This window comes from Chroicocephalus ridibundus, chromosome 2 (assembly GCF_963924245.1).
Source record: "Chroicocephalus ridibundus chromosome 2, bChrRid1.1, whole genome shotgun sequence".
Lineage (NCBI taxonomy): Eukaryota > Metazoa > Chordata > Aves > Charadriiformes > Laridae > Chroicocephalus > Chroicocephalus ridibundus.
Genome location: NC_086285.1, coordinates 170101000 through 170118927, shown reverse-complemented (window position 1 = coordinate 170118927; position 17928 = coordinate 170101000). Strand labels below are relative to the sequence as shown.

Sequence of the window (17928 nt, the reverse complement as noted above, 5' to 3'; positions counted from 1 at the left end):
CTGAGGGTGTTTCAGGGTTGTTTAAAACTTTGGGGCAGGGTTTTGGGGGTGTTTGGGGGACCTGAGCTGGAGGTGGTTTTGGTCCTGTGGTAGCTTCCTGTCAAGGTTTGGGAGTGTTTGGGGCAGGGTTTAGGGGCCGTAGAACAGGGTTTGGAAAGTGTTTGGAAGTGTGGTGGGTTGACCCCAGCTGGCAGCTAAACTCCCACCCAGTCGCCTGCTCGCTCTCCCACAGTGAGATGGGGGAAAGAATCAGAAGGGCAAAAGCAAGAAAAACTCATCTGTCGAGATAAAGACAGTAAGTGATGGTGAAAAAAAGAAATTAAAAACAGTGATACAAATGGAATCACTCACTGCCAGCAGAACAATGCCCAGCCAGTGTCCAAGCAATGAGTAATTTGGAACAGCCCCCCCCAAAACCCTCCAATTTTATTGCTGAGCGTGCTGTTATATGGCATGGAATATCTCTTTGGTCAATTTGGGACAGCCGTTCCAGCTATGTCCCCTCCTAACCACTTGCCCACCTCCAGCCTATTTGGTTGGTGGAGGTGAGGCGGGGGGGAGGGGACATAGTGAAAAACAGAGAAGGCCTTAACTTTGTGCAAGCACTGTTCGGCAACACAGGAAACACTGGTGTGTTACCAACACTGTTTTGGTCACAGATCTTAAACCACAGCAACATGCGAGCTGTTACGAGTTAACTCCATCCCAACCAGACCCAGTACATGGTGTCAGTGAAAGATCTGGGGCAGGGCTTAGGGTTCTAAAGGTTTGTCCTGAGTTGTTATTATATAGAGCAGTTAAAGCAAGCAAAACAAGATGAAGACAAGTTAGGACACAACTAAGCCATCTAGCCGTGAAAAATCTTATTGTAGGCATTACTGGTTGTTCCAGGTAAAAAGACCAAAATAAAACTCATAAAAGCCAAGTGAGATTTCATGCAGACATTGGGGCCCTGCTAGCAATGGCAATGCCGCATTGACACAACTACTGGTCACTGTTCTTCCCCTCTGCTAGTCTATGAATCGTGGGTTAGTGCTCACAAGTCCAGTAAGGACGCTTAAACCTTCCTATGACTCCAGGCTTCTAACCGGGATCAAGCCAGGAACCTTCATGGAAGCATTTGTGTTCTTGCCGCTGTGCTGACTTGTAAAGGTCTAAGAATGGCAGTCTGTAGTTCTTCATGTACAGTTATTCCCCGATGTTTTAAATACCTAGGATTAATACAATTTATAAAGGCACCGATACTATTACTGTAGGGTGTAAAGCCAAGCTAACATTTCTGCAACTGCAGAAAACCTTTCTAACAGAGTGAACCATATATACCAATGGCTACAGCTAAAGGCTATCAGCTGCTACTAAGAGATGTTTTTCGGGCAGGCTGCACATCTCAAGTCCTTCATCTTGCTTTAGAGTCTCCTTTGTGGCATTATAACTTTGTCAGCCAGCAATTGTCAGTAGAGTCATAGTGAAATCCTTTGCCCTAAAAAATAAGAAGCAAAGCATCCCGAGTTTTACAGGCAGATGTAAAACATGTTTGATCCAAAGCACACATACCCAGCAACTGACTGCTCTCCTTTGCACTGAAGAAGCTACCCATTTATGTGTTTAGCTGGCAGATTCCATTAGGAGAAAAAATGGTCCCTTAACCCACCTTTCAATGTAGCTTAATGTACCTCGATTATTTACAGAACAAAATAGATTGGTTTCAAATCTACAAACTAACAAGTGTCTTGTTGCATTTCTCATGTCTTTGTGTTTGTCTACATGCAGACTAGAATCAAAACATTTTAAAAGACATTGGTCGTCGTGGGGGATTTCAGCCACCCTGACATCTGCTGGAGAGACAACACAGCAAGGCATCATCAATCCAGGATGTTCCTGGAATGCATAGATGACAAGTTCCTCCTCCAAATGGTAGAGTAACCAACAAGAAAAGGTGCTATGCTGGACCTCGTTCTCACCAACAGGGAAGGGCTGGTGACCAACGTGAGGCTCAGGGATAACCTGGGCTGCAGTGACCATGAAGCGATAGAATTTAAGATCCTCAGGGCAACTAGGAGGATGTATTCTAAGCTTACGACCCTGGACTTTAGGCATGCAGACTTTGATCGCTTCAGGGATCTGCTGGCCAAAGTGCTGTGGGACAAAACTCTAGAGGGAAGGGGGGCCCAGGACAGCTGGTCTGTATTCAAGGATCACCTTTTCCGTGTCCAGGGAGCAAACTATACCGACAAAGAGGAAGGCAGGAAAGAATGCTAGGAGACCTGCCTGGATACTGCGTTCAGTTTTGGGCCCCTCGCTACAAGAGGGACATTGAGGTGTTGGAGCGTGTCCAGAGAAGGGCTACAAAGCTGGTGAGGGGTCTGGAGGACAAACCTTATGAAGAACAACTGAGGGAGCTGGGGTTGTTTAGCTTGGAGAAGAGAACAACTGAGGGAGCTGGGGTTGTTTAGCTTGGAGAAGAGGAGGCTGAGGGGAGACCTCATCACCCTCTACAACTACCTGAAAGGAGGTTGTAGAGAGATGGGGACTGACCTCTTCTCCCTGGTGACAAGTGATAGGACGAGAGGAAACGGGTTCAAGTTACGTCAGGGGAGGTTTAGATTGGATATTAGGAAACATTTTTTCACTGAAAGGGTTATTAAACATTGGAATAGGCTGCCCAGGGAGGTGGTGGATTCACCATCCCTGGAGGTGTTTAAAAAAAGGGTAGATGGGGCACTTAGGGACATGGTTTAGAAGTGGCTTTTGTCAGGGTAGGTTAAAGGTTGGACTTGATGATCTTAAAGGTCCCTTCCAACCTCAGCAATTCTATGATTCTATGAACAGGGAGCTCCTTGACACACTGTCACACAAAAATAAACTTTATAAGGAGTGGAAGAAAGGACAGCTGGAATGGGGGGCATGTAAGGAAGCTGTCTGAACAGCAAGAGAGCTGGTGAGAAAAGCTAAAGCTCAGTTAGAATTAAATCTAGCCAAGGAGATCAAGGGAAACAGCAACAATTTCTGTAGGTACATTAGCGCTAAGAAGACTAGGGAGGGTGTGGGCCCCCTCAGAAAGGAAACGGGGGAGCTGGTGACAAGTGATATGGAGAAGGCCGAGGTTCTCAATGACTTCTTTTCCTCAGTCTTCACTGGCAAGGTCTCCAGCCACACTCCCAGAGTCACAGAAGACAATGGCAGGGATTGGACAGAACTGCCCATCGTAAGTGAAGATCAGGTTCATGACCATCTGATGAACCTGAAAGTGAACAAGTCCATGGGACCCGATGGGATACACCCACGGGTACTGAAGGAACTGGCGGATGAGGTTGTTAAACTGCTCTCTATTATATTCCAAAAGTCATGGCAGTCTGGTGAAGTCCCCACTGACTGGAAAATGGGAAACATAATCCCCAATTTCAAAAAGGGAAAGAAGGAAGAACCAGGGAATTATAGGCCAGTCAGTCTCACCTCTGTGCCTGGTAAGATTATGGAGCAGATCCTCCTGGAGGCACTGCGGAGGCAGAAGAATAACGAAGAGGTGATTGGGTACAATCAACACGGCTTCACCAAGGGCAAATTGTGCCTGACAAACCTGGTGGCCTTCTATGAGAAGGCCACAACATCAATAGACAAGGGGAGAGCAACTGACGTCATTTACCTGGACCTGAGCAAAGCCTTTGACACTGTCCCGCATGACATCCTGGTCTCCAAGCTGATAAAATACGGATTTGATGGACTGACAATTCAGTGGATAAAGAACTGGCTTGATGGCCGCACCCAAAGAGTGGCTGTCAATGGGCCCATGTCCAAGTGGAGGCCAGTGACAAAGGGAGTCCCTCAAGGATCGGTACTAGGACCGGTCTTGTTTAACACCTTCGTCAGCAACATGGACGGTGCCATAGAGTGCACCCTCAGCAAGTTCACCGACGACATCAAGCTGTGTGGGGTGGCTGACACGCTGGAGGGAAGGGATGCCATCCAGAGAGACCTTGACAGGCTGGAGAGGTAGGCCCATGCCAACCTCATGAATTTCAACAAGACCAAGTGCAAGGTCCTCCATCTGGGTCGGGGCAATCCCAAGCACCGATATAGGCTGGGCAGCAACTGGCTTGAGAGCGGCCCTGAAGAAAAGGACTTGGGGGTGCTGGTAGATGAGAGGCTCAACATGAGCCGTCAGTGCGCACTAGCAGCCCAGAAAGCCAATTGTATCCTGGGCTGCATCAGGAGAAGCGTGGCCAGCAGGTCAAGGGAGGTGATTCTCCCCCTCTACTCCACTCTCGTGAGACCCCACCTGGAATACTGCGTCCAATTCTGGAGCCCCTACTACAAGAGAGATATGGATGTGCTGGAACGTGTCCAGAGAAGGGCCACGAGGATGATCAGAGGGCTGGAGCACCTCTCCTATGAGGACAGACTGAGAGAGGTAGGGTTGTTCAGTCTGGAGAAAAGAAGGCTCTGAGGAGACCTTATAGTGGCCTACCAGTATCTTAAGGGGGTCAACAAGAAAGCTGGGGAGGGACTTTTTAGGATGTTGGGTAATGGTAGGACTAGAGGGAATGGTTTAAAACTAGAAATGGGACGATTCAGACTGGACGTTAGGAAGAAGTTCTTCACCATGAGGGTGGTGAAACACTGGAATAGGTTGCCCAGAGAGGTGGTGGAAGCCCCATCCCTGGAAGTTTTTAATGCCAGGCTGGATGGGGCTCTGAGCAACCTGATCTAGTGGGAGGTGTCCCTGCCCATGGCAGGGGGCTTGCAACTAGATGATCTGTAAGGTCCCTTCCAACCCTAACAATTCTATGATTCTATGACAGACTGAAGTGGTGTATGAGAGGCATAAAATTACTCGTGAACTGGAGAAAATGCTTTAAAATGAGGGACAAGCAACTCAATCTTCTTCCAGAAAAAGCCTGGGACATACAAACACCATACATAAAAGTCTTCACAGGGAGGAAAGACTTAAAAGGTTTTGGTGGGTTGACCTTGGCTGGCTCCCAGGTGCCCACCAAGCTGCTCTGTCATTCCCCTCCTCAACAGGACAGGGGAAGAAAATACGATGAAAGGCTCGTGTTTCACTCAGCAATTACCATCACGGGCAAAACACTCGACTGAATTTAGTTTACTGCCAATCAAAATCAGAGTAGGATAATGAGAAATAAGAACAAATCTAAAAATGCCTTCCCCCCGCCCCTCCCTTCCTGGGCTCAACTGCACTCCTAACTTCTCTACCTCCTCCCCCTGCGCAGTGCAGGGGGACAGGGAATGGGGGTTGTGGTCAGTTCTTCACACATTGTCCCTGCCACTCCTCCCTCCTCACACTCTTCCCCTGCTCCAGCATGATGAGGTCATACCCACAGGAGACAATCCTTCACAAACTTTTCCAATGGGGGTCCTTTTCATGGGCTGCAGTTCTTCATGAACTGTTCCAGCATGGGTCTTTTCCACGGGGTGCAGTCCCTCAGGAACGCACTGCTCCAGCATGGGTCCCCTGTGAGGCCACAGGTCCTTCCAGAAGACCTGCTCCTCTCCACAGAGCCACAGCTCCAGTCAGGAGCCTGCTCCAGTGTGGGCTCTCCATGGGGTCACAGCTTCCTTCAGGCACATCCACCTGCACAGCATTTCTTACCCCTTCTTCAATATGTTATCCTGAGGCGATACCACCATTGCTGACAGGCTCAGCTTTGGCCAGTGACGGATCCTTGGAGGCGTCTAGAACTGGCTCTGTCCGACATGGGGCCCAGCACGTGGTGTCTTCCCACAGAAGCCAACCCTGCAGCGCCCCCCAAGAACCTTGACACATCAACCCAATACAAGGGTGCTCTAATTTGTCAGGAAACCACCTACAAATCAGTAAAATCTGAAGCTCTAAAATTTAAATTAGAAAATAAAAATTTAACTTTCACACATTTTCCATTATTATTGTATTCAAGTTTAGATGCCTTTCTAGAAAGCTGTACTTCAGCAACAAATAGGCAGGTTAGATGAATAAGTAAACCAGTGAAATTCCATGGCCTATGCCACAGAGATGCCACATTTATACTGTTAAACACCTAGAGAAACAAAATTTCTCATGTACGAGGATCAGCTTGTTTTCCCTACAAAATGCAAGAAGCACCTCCCAAACCATTAATTTCCTTTCCAAAAGAAGAAACCCCTCCATAAATGAGGACTGCATTTGCAAAAATCCTTTCAAGCAATCTGCCTTCCAAATGTCACAAACATTCTCATATACACGTAACCCTTCCTAACTTTGTGGGACCTGGGACTGCTTGCCAATGTGTTGAGAAGGAAACCCAAACATATGGACCAGAAATGCTTGAGTAGATACCGGCACCTAATTCCCAAGGAGCACCATGTCTTCAGTCATACCTTTTCCTTCAGCACAGCCTATAGTTAGCTGAGGCTGTTTACCTAGTAATAATCATATTCTCATAAGCCAAACTGCCTTTGTGTTTCTGCTTAACTGACGCCAGTAGGTAACAAGGAATGTCACAGTCAGACCTCACAGCCAAGCTGGGAACTGAAATGTCTCTGAGAGTCTTGCTGCAGAGCTGCTCTTGTGACGTCGCATGTTTCATCACCATGGACACACACAGCTTACAACACCACCGTCCTTCAGAGATCACAGTTTGGCTATCAGCAAATGCCATCCAGTAAACCAGGACTAGCAAGCCAGATGCAGCTATTTGCAAAATCTGTGAAGACCACAGGAGCAGGAAAGGTCAGTGCTTTTTTAAAAAAACACATTTTGTAGAATAGCAACTTTAGCAAGGCCTGTTTTTCCATGCTGACTTAGTCATTTCTCTAACATTCATACAGCTCTAAAATTGCCTTTCTCCCAAAACTACACAATTAGTATTAACTCAGTTCTACTACTTGTCCGTTGTGACACCCTTCTAGCTCTTCAAGTCTGTTTCCCAAAACACAACTGCACTGATTTCTATACAGATTCTCATGTCTCCCTGTACCCAGCTCTTAACTTCTGATGCGGCTGCCACATTGCCAGCTTGGAATCTGTTCTGCTATGACAGCTGATTTTAGTATATTCATTCTATTTTGTTCACCTATCTACTTGAATTTTGCATATTTTCTTTAAAAAGGGTCGTAAGTTGTATTAGGATTTAGTAACAAATGGGTTTAGTTACAATTAGTTACAATTAGGCTTTAGTTACAATGTTCACTAAAACCACTAGACTTATCAGACTTCTCTCCAGTTCTAAATCCTTGATTGTGCTGTTCCTCCTTTAAATAAGTAGTTTAGAAATTCAGCACACAAAGTACTATTTACTCTTTTTCCCTTTTAAAAAATTTTTTTTACTATTCTATTACTATTTTACTATTTATTTACTCCTTTATTTTTCGATTATGTCTGCAAGAATCATTAATACTGATGCATTTTCCTTCCTTTAGTATCAGTTGTGGACTTAACTGTGCCTCTTACATTGCAGGTATCTCAGCAGTTTTAAAACATAATTTTGCATGTTAAAAAACCTAAATCCCTTCCTGAAATTAATGCTTAAAAAAATTAGCAAATTCTTAATGTAGGAGTGTAGGCACAGTGCTCACACTGTCTGAATATATATTCAAATAATTATAGTACCACTTACTGTTATTTCAACAGTTCCCTGACTCATTCAAAGCACAAAAATTATGTCTAATTACTAGACATCCATTTCCTATGATGTATTATATTTTAATAACTCAATATATACAGAAGATGGATTTTTAAAAGCGCTATATAGGGCATCGACCATTATTCCATCATCTTCACTTGGTATCTCACAAATGTTACAAAACATGTCTTTGAACTTATTTCTAAAATTCAGGAAGTGTTTAGCTATACTTACCAGTGTGAACCTGTGCCACATAGACAACAAGACCAACAAAACCAATATTCTGAAGTCAAAGGAAAATGCGTGGATTTCGGACATGTACAGCTTCTGTCTTGTTGCTGGGCTTCATCATTCATTATTCAGTAATGTTTGACCCTTCTGGAAAACAATCCTGTGCTCTAAAGGTGCATCTTACTGTGGCCAATTTTACTAACAACTTGGTCTTGCCATTATTTGCGCTACACATGTTTCTTCATCTGAGGCTCTCATCTAGGATGTTGTTTTCCTGCCATGGAAACCTGGGCATACATCTGAAAATAAGCACAGAGGCCCTATCCTCATGGACCTGGTACCCATTCCAGAGCTGGCTCTTCCTGCCACCTGCAGCCCCAACCTGTCTGATCAAAGTTATCTCAATGAGTCTTTTGCACTCCATTACATGTTATCCTCATAATTTCCTGCAGAACAGATAGCTCTGGCACACTACAAATTAGCTGCTGTGATGCATGTACATGAGACAAGGATGTGGGGCACCATTATCATCCTTTCACAGAATCCCAAAATCACAGATGGTTGAGCTTGGAAAGGATGTCTGGAGGCTATCTGGTCCAAACATCCTCTCTAGGCGTCCTGCCTGAGCAGAGGGGTTGAACCAGATGACCTCCAGAGGTCATGAAGCAGGATGCATGCTAGAAAGGTGTTTCCTGTCAAGGATAAAAGAACATGGCATGGTGCTTCCACTGCAAATCACTCCTGCTACCCCCCAGTATGGACGTGATCTGCCCACCCAAAAAGTCCCTGAAACCTTTAGAGTTCAAAAATAAAACCAGGTCATTTTATTTGCTATGCAGTGCGTTTTCACATACCTACCACAGGCAATAAATATACACAGTCTATTGCAGAAACAAAAATAGGTTATGATGATAATATTGTGCTTTGTAATCATGGTACCAGTATAAACAGGAAATGACACAGGCAGAAAGAGAAGCCTCTCATTCTGCCTTAATTAAACTGTCTCTGTTAAAGGACTGTTATCTTCTCATCAAGAGAGGACTCAGACAGAACATCTCCTAACAGCACAGAAAAGCAAGGCATCAGCTTGGGTGCCGATGCACTCTGATAAAGCCGTAACATCTCTTTCTCATAATACACTATAACATTTTGCCTTAATTTGGACGAAACACCAAAGCAAATTTCAAGTTACTCACCTATAACAAAACCAAAATAGAACACAGATAAATCAGCCCAGATGAATCATCTCCAAATGAATAATCCAGCATGGTCTCAACAGATGCTGAATTGATTTTCTATAGCCCATAACGTTCTGTACTTATCTCCCACCCACCATTTCTGAGCGAAGAAGGCAGTCCTAAGCAACTGGGAAGATCATGGCACATTCATGGACAATCATGGAATTGCATGGCACATTCACCATTCCATCAAGATCCATGGTGCACATTCCATGGCCAGACCCGGGAGGATGTCTCTTTAGCCATTACCCCCTTTATGGTCATTCATTCACTCTCTCTGTATTCAAAAATATTTAGTTATCTGTGTCGTATCTCAAATGACATCATAGTTGAGATGATGTCCAGGATGATGTCCAGTTTATGTTACCACAGGCAGTGGAAGGATAAGAATAAGGTCACTCTCCAAAGTGAGTGAATACCTTGATTTGTCATTGAAGCCCTAGGTTAAAACTGGTTGCAACATTTCCTTTTCTCCTCTCATTTCATAAGACAATACTGACTTTCTAAATCCAGGAAAAGGATGCAACTGTGTCTTCAAACACAAATATAGGAATCTATCTCTGATGGAGAAACAGGGCTTAATCTGTACTACTGTCCAGAACTTTTTCCACAGGCAGCTTCCAGTCCAGCCTGATGACTTCGGAGTTATGTTTTAGAATTTGCTTTACGAATTTGTATGCTTCAGGCATGCCTCTATTAGCACTTCAGTACTTGCTGCTGAGGTTTTAGGGACAAGATCTACTGCCTACAGAGGGACAGTACCCGATGTACAGCCATAATAATTTGCCAGTGGAATTTGACTTTGTACCCCAAACTACAGAAATAATGCAAAATTATATGACAAAAAAGAAATCTTAAAAATCTGTGTATTTTTAGATTAGTAGAACTACTTCTTCTCAGTTAACTGGGAATGTAAAAATGCAAATACACATATGTGCACATGTGCTTCAACTCAAGTCATAGGCCAGACATGAAATATTTTATGTCAAACATTTTAGCTGCCAGAATAAGCAGTTGAAAACATAAGAATGTAAGAGGGCATGGCAGGGGAAAAAATCATGGGTCATACATGTGGCATAAATGCTCCCTTAGAATTTGTAATTTTTGTAACATTTCATTTTCATTCTGTTACAGTTTGCCAGAGTTTGATAGCCCCAATGTGGAATATGGTATCAAAGACAAAGCAGACAAAACAGGACACCGTGCGTGCTGGGAAAAATAAGCAAGAAGTAAGAATCAGTAATGGCGATACATCCAATGGAAAAAACGACATGGAAATACTTGTCGAAGAGAGGAAATTGTACTTGCAGAAGGAATACAAGATTCTCACTGAACATCTGAACACGTACATGGGAAGAGTGGAGCATTTCCTGCAGGAAAATAAATTCCTAGAAAAGGAAGCTCAACGGAATCAGGAAGAAGGCAGTGCTTACCTCTCTTACCTCACAAAACACAACCAGAAGTGCCAGAATCTGATAATAACATTAAATGACCAGAATCACACTGATCTGTCTCAAGTCTGGACACAGAAAGAGCAGCTAATCTCACAGTATACAGAAAAAGAAAAGGAGCTAAGGAGCTCTCTGATGAATATGGAAACAAAGTACTCTCTCATGACCAAGGAGGTTGAAGACCTGCAGCCTTTCAAAGATCGATCTGTTCAGCAGGAACAGACGAAAAAGATTAAGGAGCTGGAGAAGGAATTGTTGGTCACAAAGATACAGCATTCAGATGAAATGCACAAAATCAAGAGCAAATTTCTGCAGGCCAAGGCTGACTGTGAGATGGACTTTCATCAGAAGATCCAGGTTCTCACCAAGAAAGCAGAAGAAGCAGCGATACAATCTCTAATTCAGCATATCAAACAAATAAAAGCAGAGAATTGGCGTCTCCACCAGGAATTGCTCAGACTTATCCAATACTCAAAAATCCTTAAAGAAACCAAAGTGCAACTGATAGAGCAGCAAGAACAGCTTCTTCGGGAGAAGGAATACATTCAGGACATGGCACGCAGGCGCCACTGGTTACACCAGCATGAGGCACACAATGCAAATAGTGAAACCTACAGCTGTCACAGCCTGTTCAGATGTGTCCATTAGCCTAAAAGAAACACTTCTCCACTCCTCAATCATGCCAATGTATCAGTAGACATAGCTGGACTGTTGTTGCCACTATTGGTTAGGTAATAGAGTATACAGAAGTAAATATTCTGTGGGTGGATGAAAGAATTGATCTACATAGCTCACGTTCAGCATGCAAGCCAGACAATAGATCTTAAAAGTAACCTCAGCTTTAACTTTCATGACATATGTATTAAGACATTTGAAACAGCAATCCCTTCACATCCCAAAATAAACAATGACATTTTCTTTTTGAGATCAGACTTTGACGTTTCATTAATTAGTAATTTTCCATGGGCTAATTATATTCTTAGACATAGTGAGGCAATCTCTATGTTACTTTTCACTCCAAACTACATCTACTGGTGGCATAGTATGAACCAATGTAGGCTAGCTCTTACTTTCAGATTAATTTTCCCAAATCTTCTACATGGCAAAGACTTTATTTTACCTTCTGCTATTTTCCAAAGAAGAGAAAATAAATATGCAAGCAACTAAATCCTTTAAGCAATATAAGCAGTTGAGGTATTTGGCCCTTACTCCTAGCTATCAGTAAAATATATTCACCAAATATATTCATACCAATTTTTACTTTCTCCTCATTCTTTTCTTGGTTTAGTGTTTCACTTGAGAAGCAAGAAGTAAAGAATTCTAATAGACTGCAGCTACGTTCACTTTCCAAGTTGAACGCTTCTGGATTTCAATTACCTCATCAACAGTGGTACCAGAGGTCACCCTTGCTCTAAACTTTAACATTCACACAGGTATATTTTATATAGAAGCAGATCTTAGTTGACATTGGAAGAGGCCTCAAGGGAGGGTCAATCAGAGCAGGGCCACTTTCATGGCTTTTGAGTGTCTCCAAGGATGGAGACTCCACAGCCTCTCTGTGCAGCCAGTTCCAGTGTTTCACCACACTCACAGTAAAACAAAAAAAAAAGGTGTTTTCTTACATTTAGATGGAATTTCAATCCCATCACAAATTTCAATTTCAGAACAGTTTGGCTCTGTCTCCCCCCTGCTCCACCTGATATTTAAACACAGTAGTAAGATCCCCTGAGCCTTCTCCAGGCTAAACAATCCCAGCTCGCAGCCTCTCCCTGTATCACAGTTGCTCCAAGCCTTAATCATTTTTGTGGCCCTTCGCTCAACACCGTCCTGTATGTCCATGTCTCTTTTATACGGGGAGCCCAGAACCATACGAGATACTCCAGGTGTGGTCTCTCAGTGCTGAATAAACGGGAAGGATAACCTCCCTCAAGCTGCTGGCAAGGCTCTTCCTAGTGCAGCCCAGCACGATGTTCACCACCTTTTCTGCAAAAGCACATTTGCTGGCTCACGGTCAACCTGGTGTCCACCAGGACCTTTCCTGCCAAGCTATCTTCTAGCCTGATAGCTGCCAGCCTCTACCGCTGCATGGGATTATTCCTCCCCAGGTCCAGGGCTGGGCATTTTTCAGTGACGAAGTTCACCAAGTTCCTGTTGGCCCATTTCTCCAGCCTGACTGGGTCCCCCAGAATAGCAATGCGATCATCTGCTCAATCAACCACTCCTCCCTGTTTTGTATCATCTGCAAACTTGCCCAGGCTGCACTTCGGCCCGCCATCCAGCTGATTTTCAAAAAGGGAAAAACGAATGACCCAGGGAACTACAGACCGGTCAGTCTCACCTTTGTGCCTGGCAAGATCATGGAGCAGATCCTCGTGGAAACTCTGCTAAGGCACATGGAAAATAAGGAGGTGATTGGTGACAACCAACATGGATTCACCAAAGGCAAATCGTGCCTGACAAATTTGGTGGTCTTCTATGATGTTGCCACAACATTGGTAGATAAGGGGAGAGCAACCAACGTCATCTACCTGGACTTATGCAAAGCGTTTGACACTGTCCCGCATGACATCCTGGTCTCTAAATTGGAAAAGCACGGATTTGATGGATGGATCACTCGGTGGATAAGGAACTGGCTAGGTGGCCGCACTCAAAGGGTTGCAGTCAATGGCTCAATATCCACATGGAAAGCAGTGATGAGTGGTATTCCTCAGTGGTCAGTACTGGGACCAGTGCTGTTTGACATCTTTGTTGGTGACATGGACAGTGGGATTGAGTGCACCCTCAGCAAGTTTGCCAATGACACCAAGCTGTGTGGCATGGTCGACACGCTGGAGGGAAGGGATGCCATCCAGAGGGACCTTGACAGGCTTGAGAGATGGGCCTGTGCGAACCTCATGAAGTTCAACCAGGCCAAGTGCAAGGTCCTGCACCTGGGTCATGGGAATCCCAGGCACAAATACAGGTTGGGCAGAGATTGGCTTGAGAGCAGCCCTGAGGAGAAGGACTTGGGGGTGCTGGTGGACGAGAAGCTCAACAGGAGCAGAGGATGCGCACTTGGAGCCCAGAAAGCCAACCGCATCCTGGGCTGCATCAAAAGAAGCGTGGCCAGCAGGTCAAGGGAGGTGATTCTGCCCCTCTACTCTGCTCTGGCGAGACCCCACCTGGAGTCCTGAGTCCAGCTCTGGAGTCCTCAGCACAAGAAGGACATGGACTTGTTGGAACGGGTCCAGCGGAGGGCCATGAAGATGATCAGAGGGCTGGAGCACCTATGCTATGAGGACAGGCTGAGAGAGTTGGGGTTGTTCAGTCTGGAGAAAAGAAGGCTCCGAGGAGCCCTTATAGCGGCCTACCAGTATCTTAAGGAGGCCTACAGGAAGGATGGGGAGGGACTCTTTATAGAATCATAGAATCATAGAATCATAGAATTGCTGAGGTTGGAAGGGACCTTTAAGATCATCGAGTCCAACCTTTAACCTACCCTGACAAAAGCCACTTCTAAACCATGTCCCTAAGTGCCCCATCTACCCTTTTTTTAAACACCTCCAGGGATGGTGAATCCACCACCTGGGCAGCCTATTCCAATGTTTAATAACCCTTTCAGTGAAAAAATGTTTCCTAATATCCAATCTAAACCTCCCCTGACGTAACTTGAACCCGTTTCCTCTCGTCCTATCACTTGTCACCAGGGAGAAGAGGTCAGCCCCCATCTCTCTACAACCTCCTTTCAGGTAGTTGTAGAGGGTGATGAGGTCTCCCCTCAGCCTCCTCTTCTCCAAGCTAAACATGCCCAGCTCCCTCAGTCGTTCTTCATAAGGTTTGTCCTCCAGACCCCTCACCAGCTTTGTAGCCCTTCTCTGGACACGCTCCAACACCTCAATGTCCCTCTTGTAGCGAGGGGCCCAAAACTGAAGGCAGTACTCGAGGTGGGGCCTCACCAGTGCCGAGTACAGGGGGACGATCACTTCCCTAGTCCGGCTCACCACACTATTCTTGATACAGGCTAGGATGCTGTTGGCCTTCTTGGCCACCTGGGCACACTGCTGGCTCATATTCAGCCGGCTGTCAACCAACACCCCCAGGTCCTTTTCTGCCGGGCTGCTTTCGAGCCACTCTGCCCCAATCCTGTAGCGCTGCATGGGGTTGTTGTGACCCAAGTGCAGGACCCGGCACTTGGCCTTGTTGAACCTCATACCATTGGCCTCAGCCCATCGGTCCAGCCTGTCCAGATCCCTCTGCAGAGCCAACCTACCCTCAAGCAGATCAACACGCCCGCCCAGTTTAGTGTCATCTGCGAACTTACTGAGGGTGCCTTCGATCCCTTCATCCAGATCCTTGATAAAGATCAGCACCGACCCCTGGGGGACACCACTTGTGACCGAACACCAACTGGATTTAACTCCATTTACCACCACTCTCTGGGCACAGCCATCCAGCCAGTTTTTTACCCAGCGAAGAGTACACCCGTCCAGGCCATGAGCAGCCAGTTTCTCCAGGAGAATGCTGTGGGAAACAGTGTCAAAAACTTTGGAAAAATCCCAGTAGATAACATCCACAGCTTTTCCCTCATCCACCAAGTGGGTCACCTTATCATAGAAGGATATTAGGTTTGATAGGCATGACCTGCCCTTCACAAACCCATGCTGACTGGGCCTGATCACCCTGTTCTCCTGCATGTGCCGTGCAATGGCACCGAGGATGATCTGTTCCATGACCTTCCCAGGCACTGAGGTCAGACTGACTGGCCTGTAGTTCCCTGGATCCTCCTTCCGGCCCTTCTTGTGGATGGGTGTCACATTTGCTAACCTCCAGTCAGCTGGGACCTCCCCGGTTGTCCAGGACTGCTCATAAATGATGCAAAGTGGCCTGGCGAGCACTTCTGCCAGCTCTTTCAATACCCTTGGGTGGATCTCATCTGGCCCCATAGATTTGTGCACCTCCAGGTGCTGAAGCAGGTCCCTCACCATTTCCCTTTGGATTACAGGGGCTTCATTCTGCTCCCCATCCCTGTCTTCTAGCTCAGGGGGCTGGGTACTCAGGGAACAACTGGTCCTACTGCTGAAGACTGAGGCAAAGACTTCATTAAGTACCTCAGCCTTTTCCTCATCCTTGGCCACTATGTTGCCGGCCCCATCTACTAGAGGACAGAGATAATCCTTAGTCCTCTTCTTATTGCTAATGTATTTGTAGAAACTTTTTGTTGTCCTTGACAACAGAAGCCAGGTTTAGTTCTAGCTGGGCTTTGGCCCTCCTGATTTTTTCCCTACATAGCTTCACTACCTCTTTGTAGTCCTCTTGAGTGGCCTGCACTTCCTTCCAGAGGCCATAGATGTCTTTTTTTCCCTAAGTTGCAACACTAGCTCCCTGTTTAGCCAGGCCGGTCTTTTTCCCCGACGGCTTGTCTTCTGGCACATGGGGACAGCCTGCTCCTGCACCTTTAAGACTTCCTTCTTGAAAATCATCCAGGCTTCCTGGCCTCCTTTGCCCTGGAGGACTGCCTCCCAGGGGACTTTGTCAACCAGGCTCCTGAAAAGCCCAAAGTCCGCCCTCCGGAAGTCCAAGGTAGCAGTTCTGCTGATCCCCCTCCTTGCTTCTCCCAGAATTGAAAACTCTATCATTTCATAGAATCATAGAATCATAGAATTGTTGAGGTTGGAAGGGACCTTTAAGATCATCGAGTCCAACCTTTAGCCTACCCTGACAAGAGCCACTTCTAAACCATGTCCCTCAGTGCCCCATCTACCCTTTTTTTAAACACCTCCAGAGATGGTGAATCCACCACCTCCCTGGGCAGCCTATTCCAATGTTTAATAACCCTTTCAGTGAAAAAATGTCTCCTAATATCTAATCTAAACCTCCCCTGACGTAACTTGAACCCGTTTCCCCTCGTCCTATCACTTGTCACCAGGGAGAAGAGGTCAGCCCCCATCTCTCTACAACCTCCTTTCAGGTAGTTGTAGAGGGTGATAAGGTCTCCCCTCAGCCTCCTCTTCTCCAGGCTAAACAACCCCAGCTCCCTCAGTCGTTCCTCATAAGGTTTGTCCTCCAGGCCCCTCACCAGCTTTGTAGCCCTTCTCTGGACACGCTCCAACACCTCAATGTCCATCCTGTAGCGAGGGGCCCAAAACTGAAGGCATTACTCGAGGTGGGGCCTCACCAGTGCCGAGTACAGGGGGATGATCACTTCCCTAGTCCGGCTCACCACACTATTCCTGATACAGGCCAGGATGCTGTTGGCCTTCTTGGCCACCTGGGCACACTGCTGGCTCATATTCAGCCGGCTGTCAACCAACACTCCCAAGTCCTTTTCTGTCGAGCTGCTTTCAAGCCATTCTGCCCCAATCCTGTAGCACTGCATGGGGTGACTGTGCCCAAGTCATGACCACGACCATTTCGTGGTCACTGTGCCCAAGACAGCCTCCAACCTTCACATCTCCCACAAGACCTTCCCTGTTTACAAACAACAGATCCAGCAGGGCACCTTCCCTAGTTGGCTCTCTCACTGGCTGTGTCAGGAAGTTATCCCCAGTACATTCCAGGAACCTTCTAGACTGTTCCCTCCCTGCTGTATTGTATTCCCAGCAGATGTCCGGCAAATTGAAGTCCCCCACGAGGACTACATCAGGGAGTGTAATGATAGGAGAGGGGGTAACAGCCTCAAACTGAAAGAGGGTAGATTTAGATTGGATACAAGGAAAAAATTCTTTACTGTAAGGGTGGTGAGGCACTGGAACAGGTTGCCCAGGGAAGTTGTCAATGCCCCATCCCTGGAAGTTTTTAAGGCCAGGCTGGATGAGGCTTTGAGCAGCCTGATCTAGTGGGAGGTGTCCCTGCCCAGGGCAGGGGGGTTGGAACTAGATGATCTCTAAGGTCCCTTCCAACCTGAACAATTCTGTGATCCTGTGTGATTCTGTGATTAATGAAGAAGCTAAAGAGTACTGGCACCTGTATTAGCCCCTGGGGCACACCATTAGCAACTGACCCCCAGCTGGACTGATGACAAACCTTCAGTTCTGGCAGTTCAGCAACTTTTCAGTCTGTGTAAACATGCACTTACCTGGTCTGTACTCACTCAGTTTGTCAACAAGGATGGCCACGAAGGGCCACAGAGATGATCAGAGGGCTGAAGCACCTCTCCTACAAAGATGGGCTGAGAGAATTGGGGGAACTGCGTCAAAGGCCTTGACAGGATGAGGAGTAACAGTTTTAAACTGAAGGAGGGGAGACTGAGATGAGATCTCAGGAAGAAATTCTTTGCTATGAGGGTGGTGAGCCCCTGGCCCAGGTTGCCCAGAGAAGCTGTGGCTGCCCCATCCCTGGAGGGGTTCAAGGCCAGCTTGGACGGGGCTTGGAGCAACCTGGGCTGGTGGGAGGTGTCCCTGCCCAGGGCAGGGGGGTTGGAACTAGATGATC

General features: G+C 46.3%; 1 protein-coding gene across 1 annotated transcript; it reads left to right on the top strand.

The window, feature by feature from the left end:
* The first annotated feature begins 6595 nt into the window (after positions 1–6595).
* On the top strand, positions 6596–11321 carry CCDC166 (coiled-coil domain containing 166). The gene is made up of 2 exons (XM_063324063.1): positions 6596–6706; positions 10202–11321. Exon 2 carries the CDS (start codon positions 10225–10227, stop codon positions 11164–11166), a length of 942 nt encoding a protein of 313 aa, XP_063180133.1. The 5' UTR covers positions 6596–6706; positions 10202–10224; the 3' UTR covers positions 11167–11321.
* The last annotated feature ends 6607 nt before the right edge of the window (positions 11322–17928 follow it).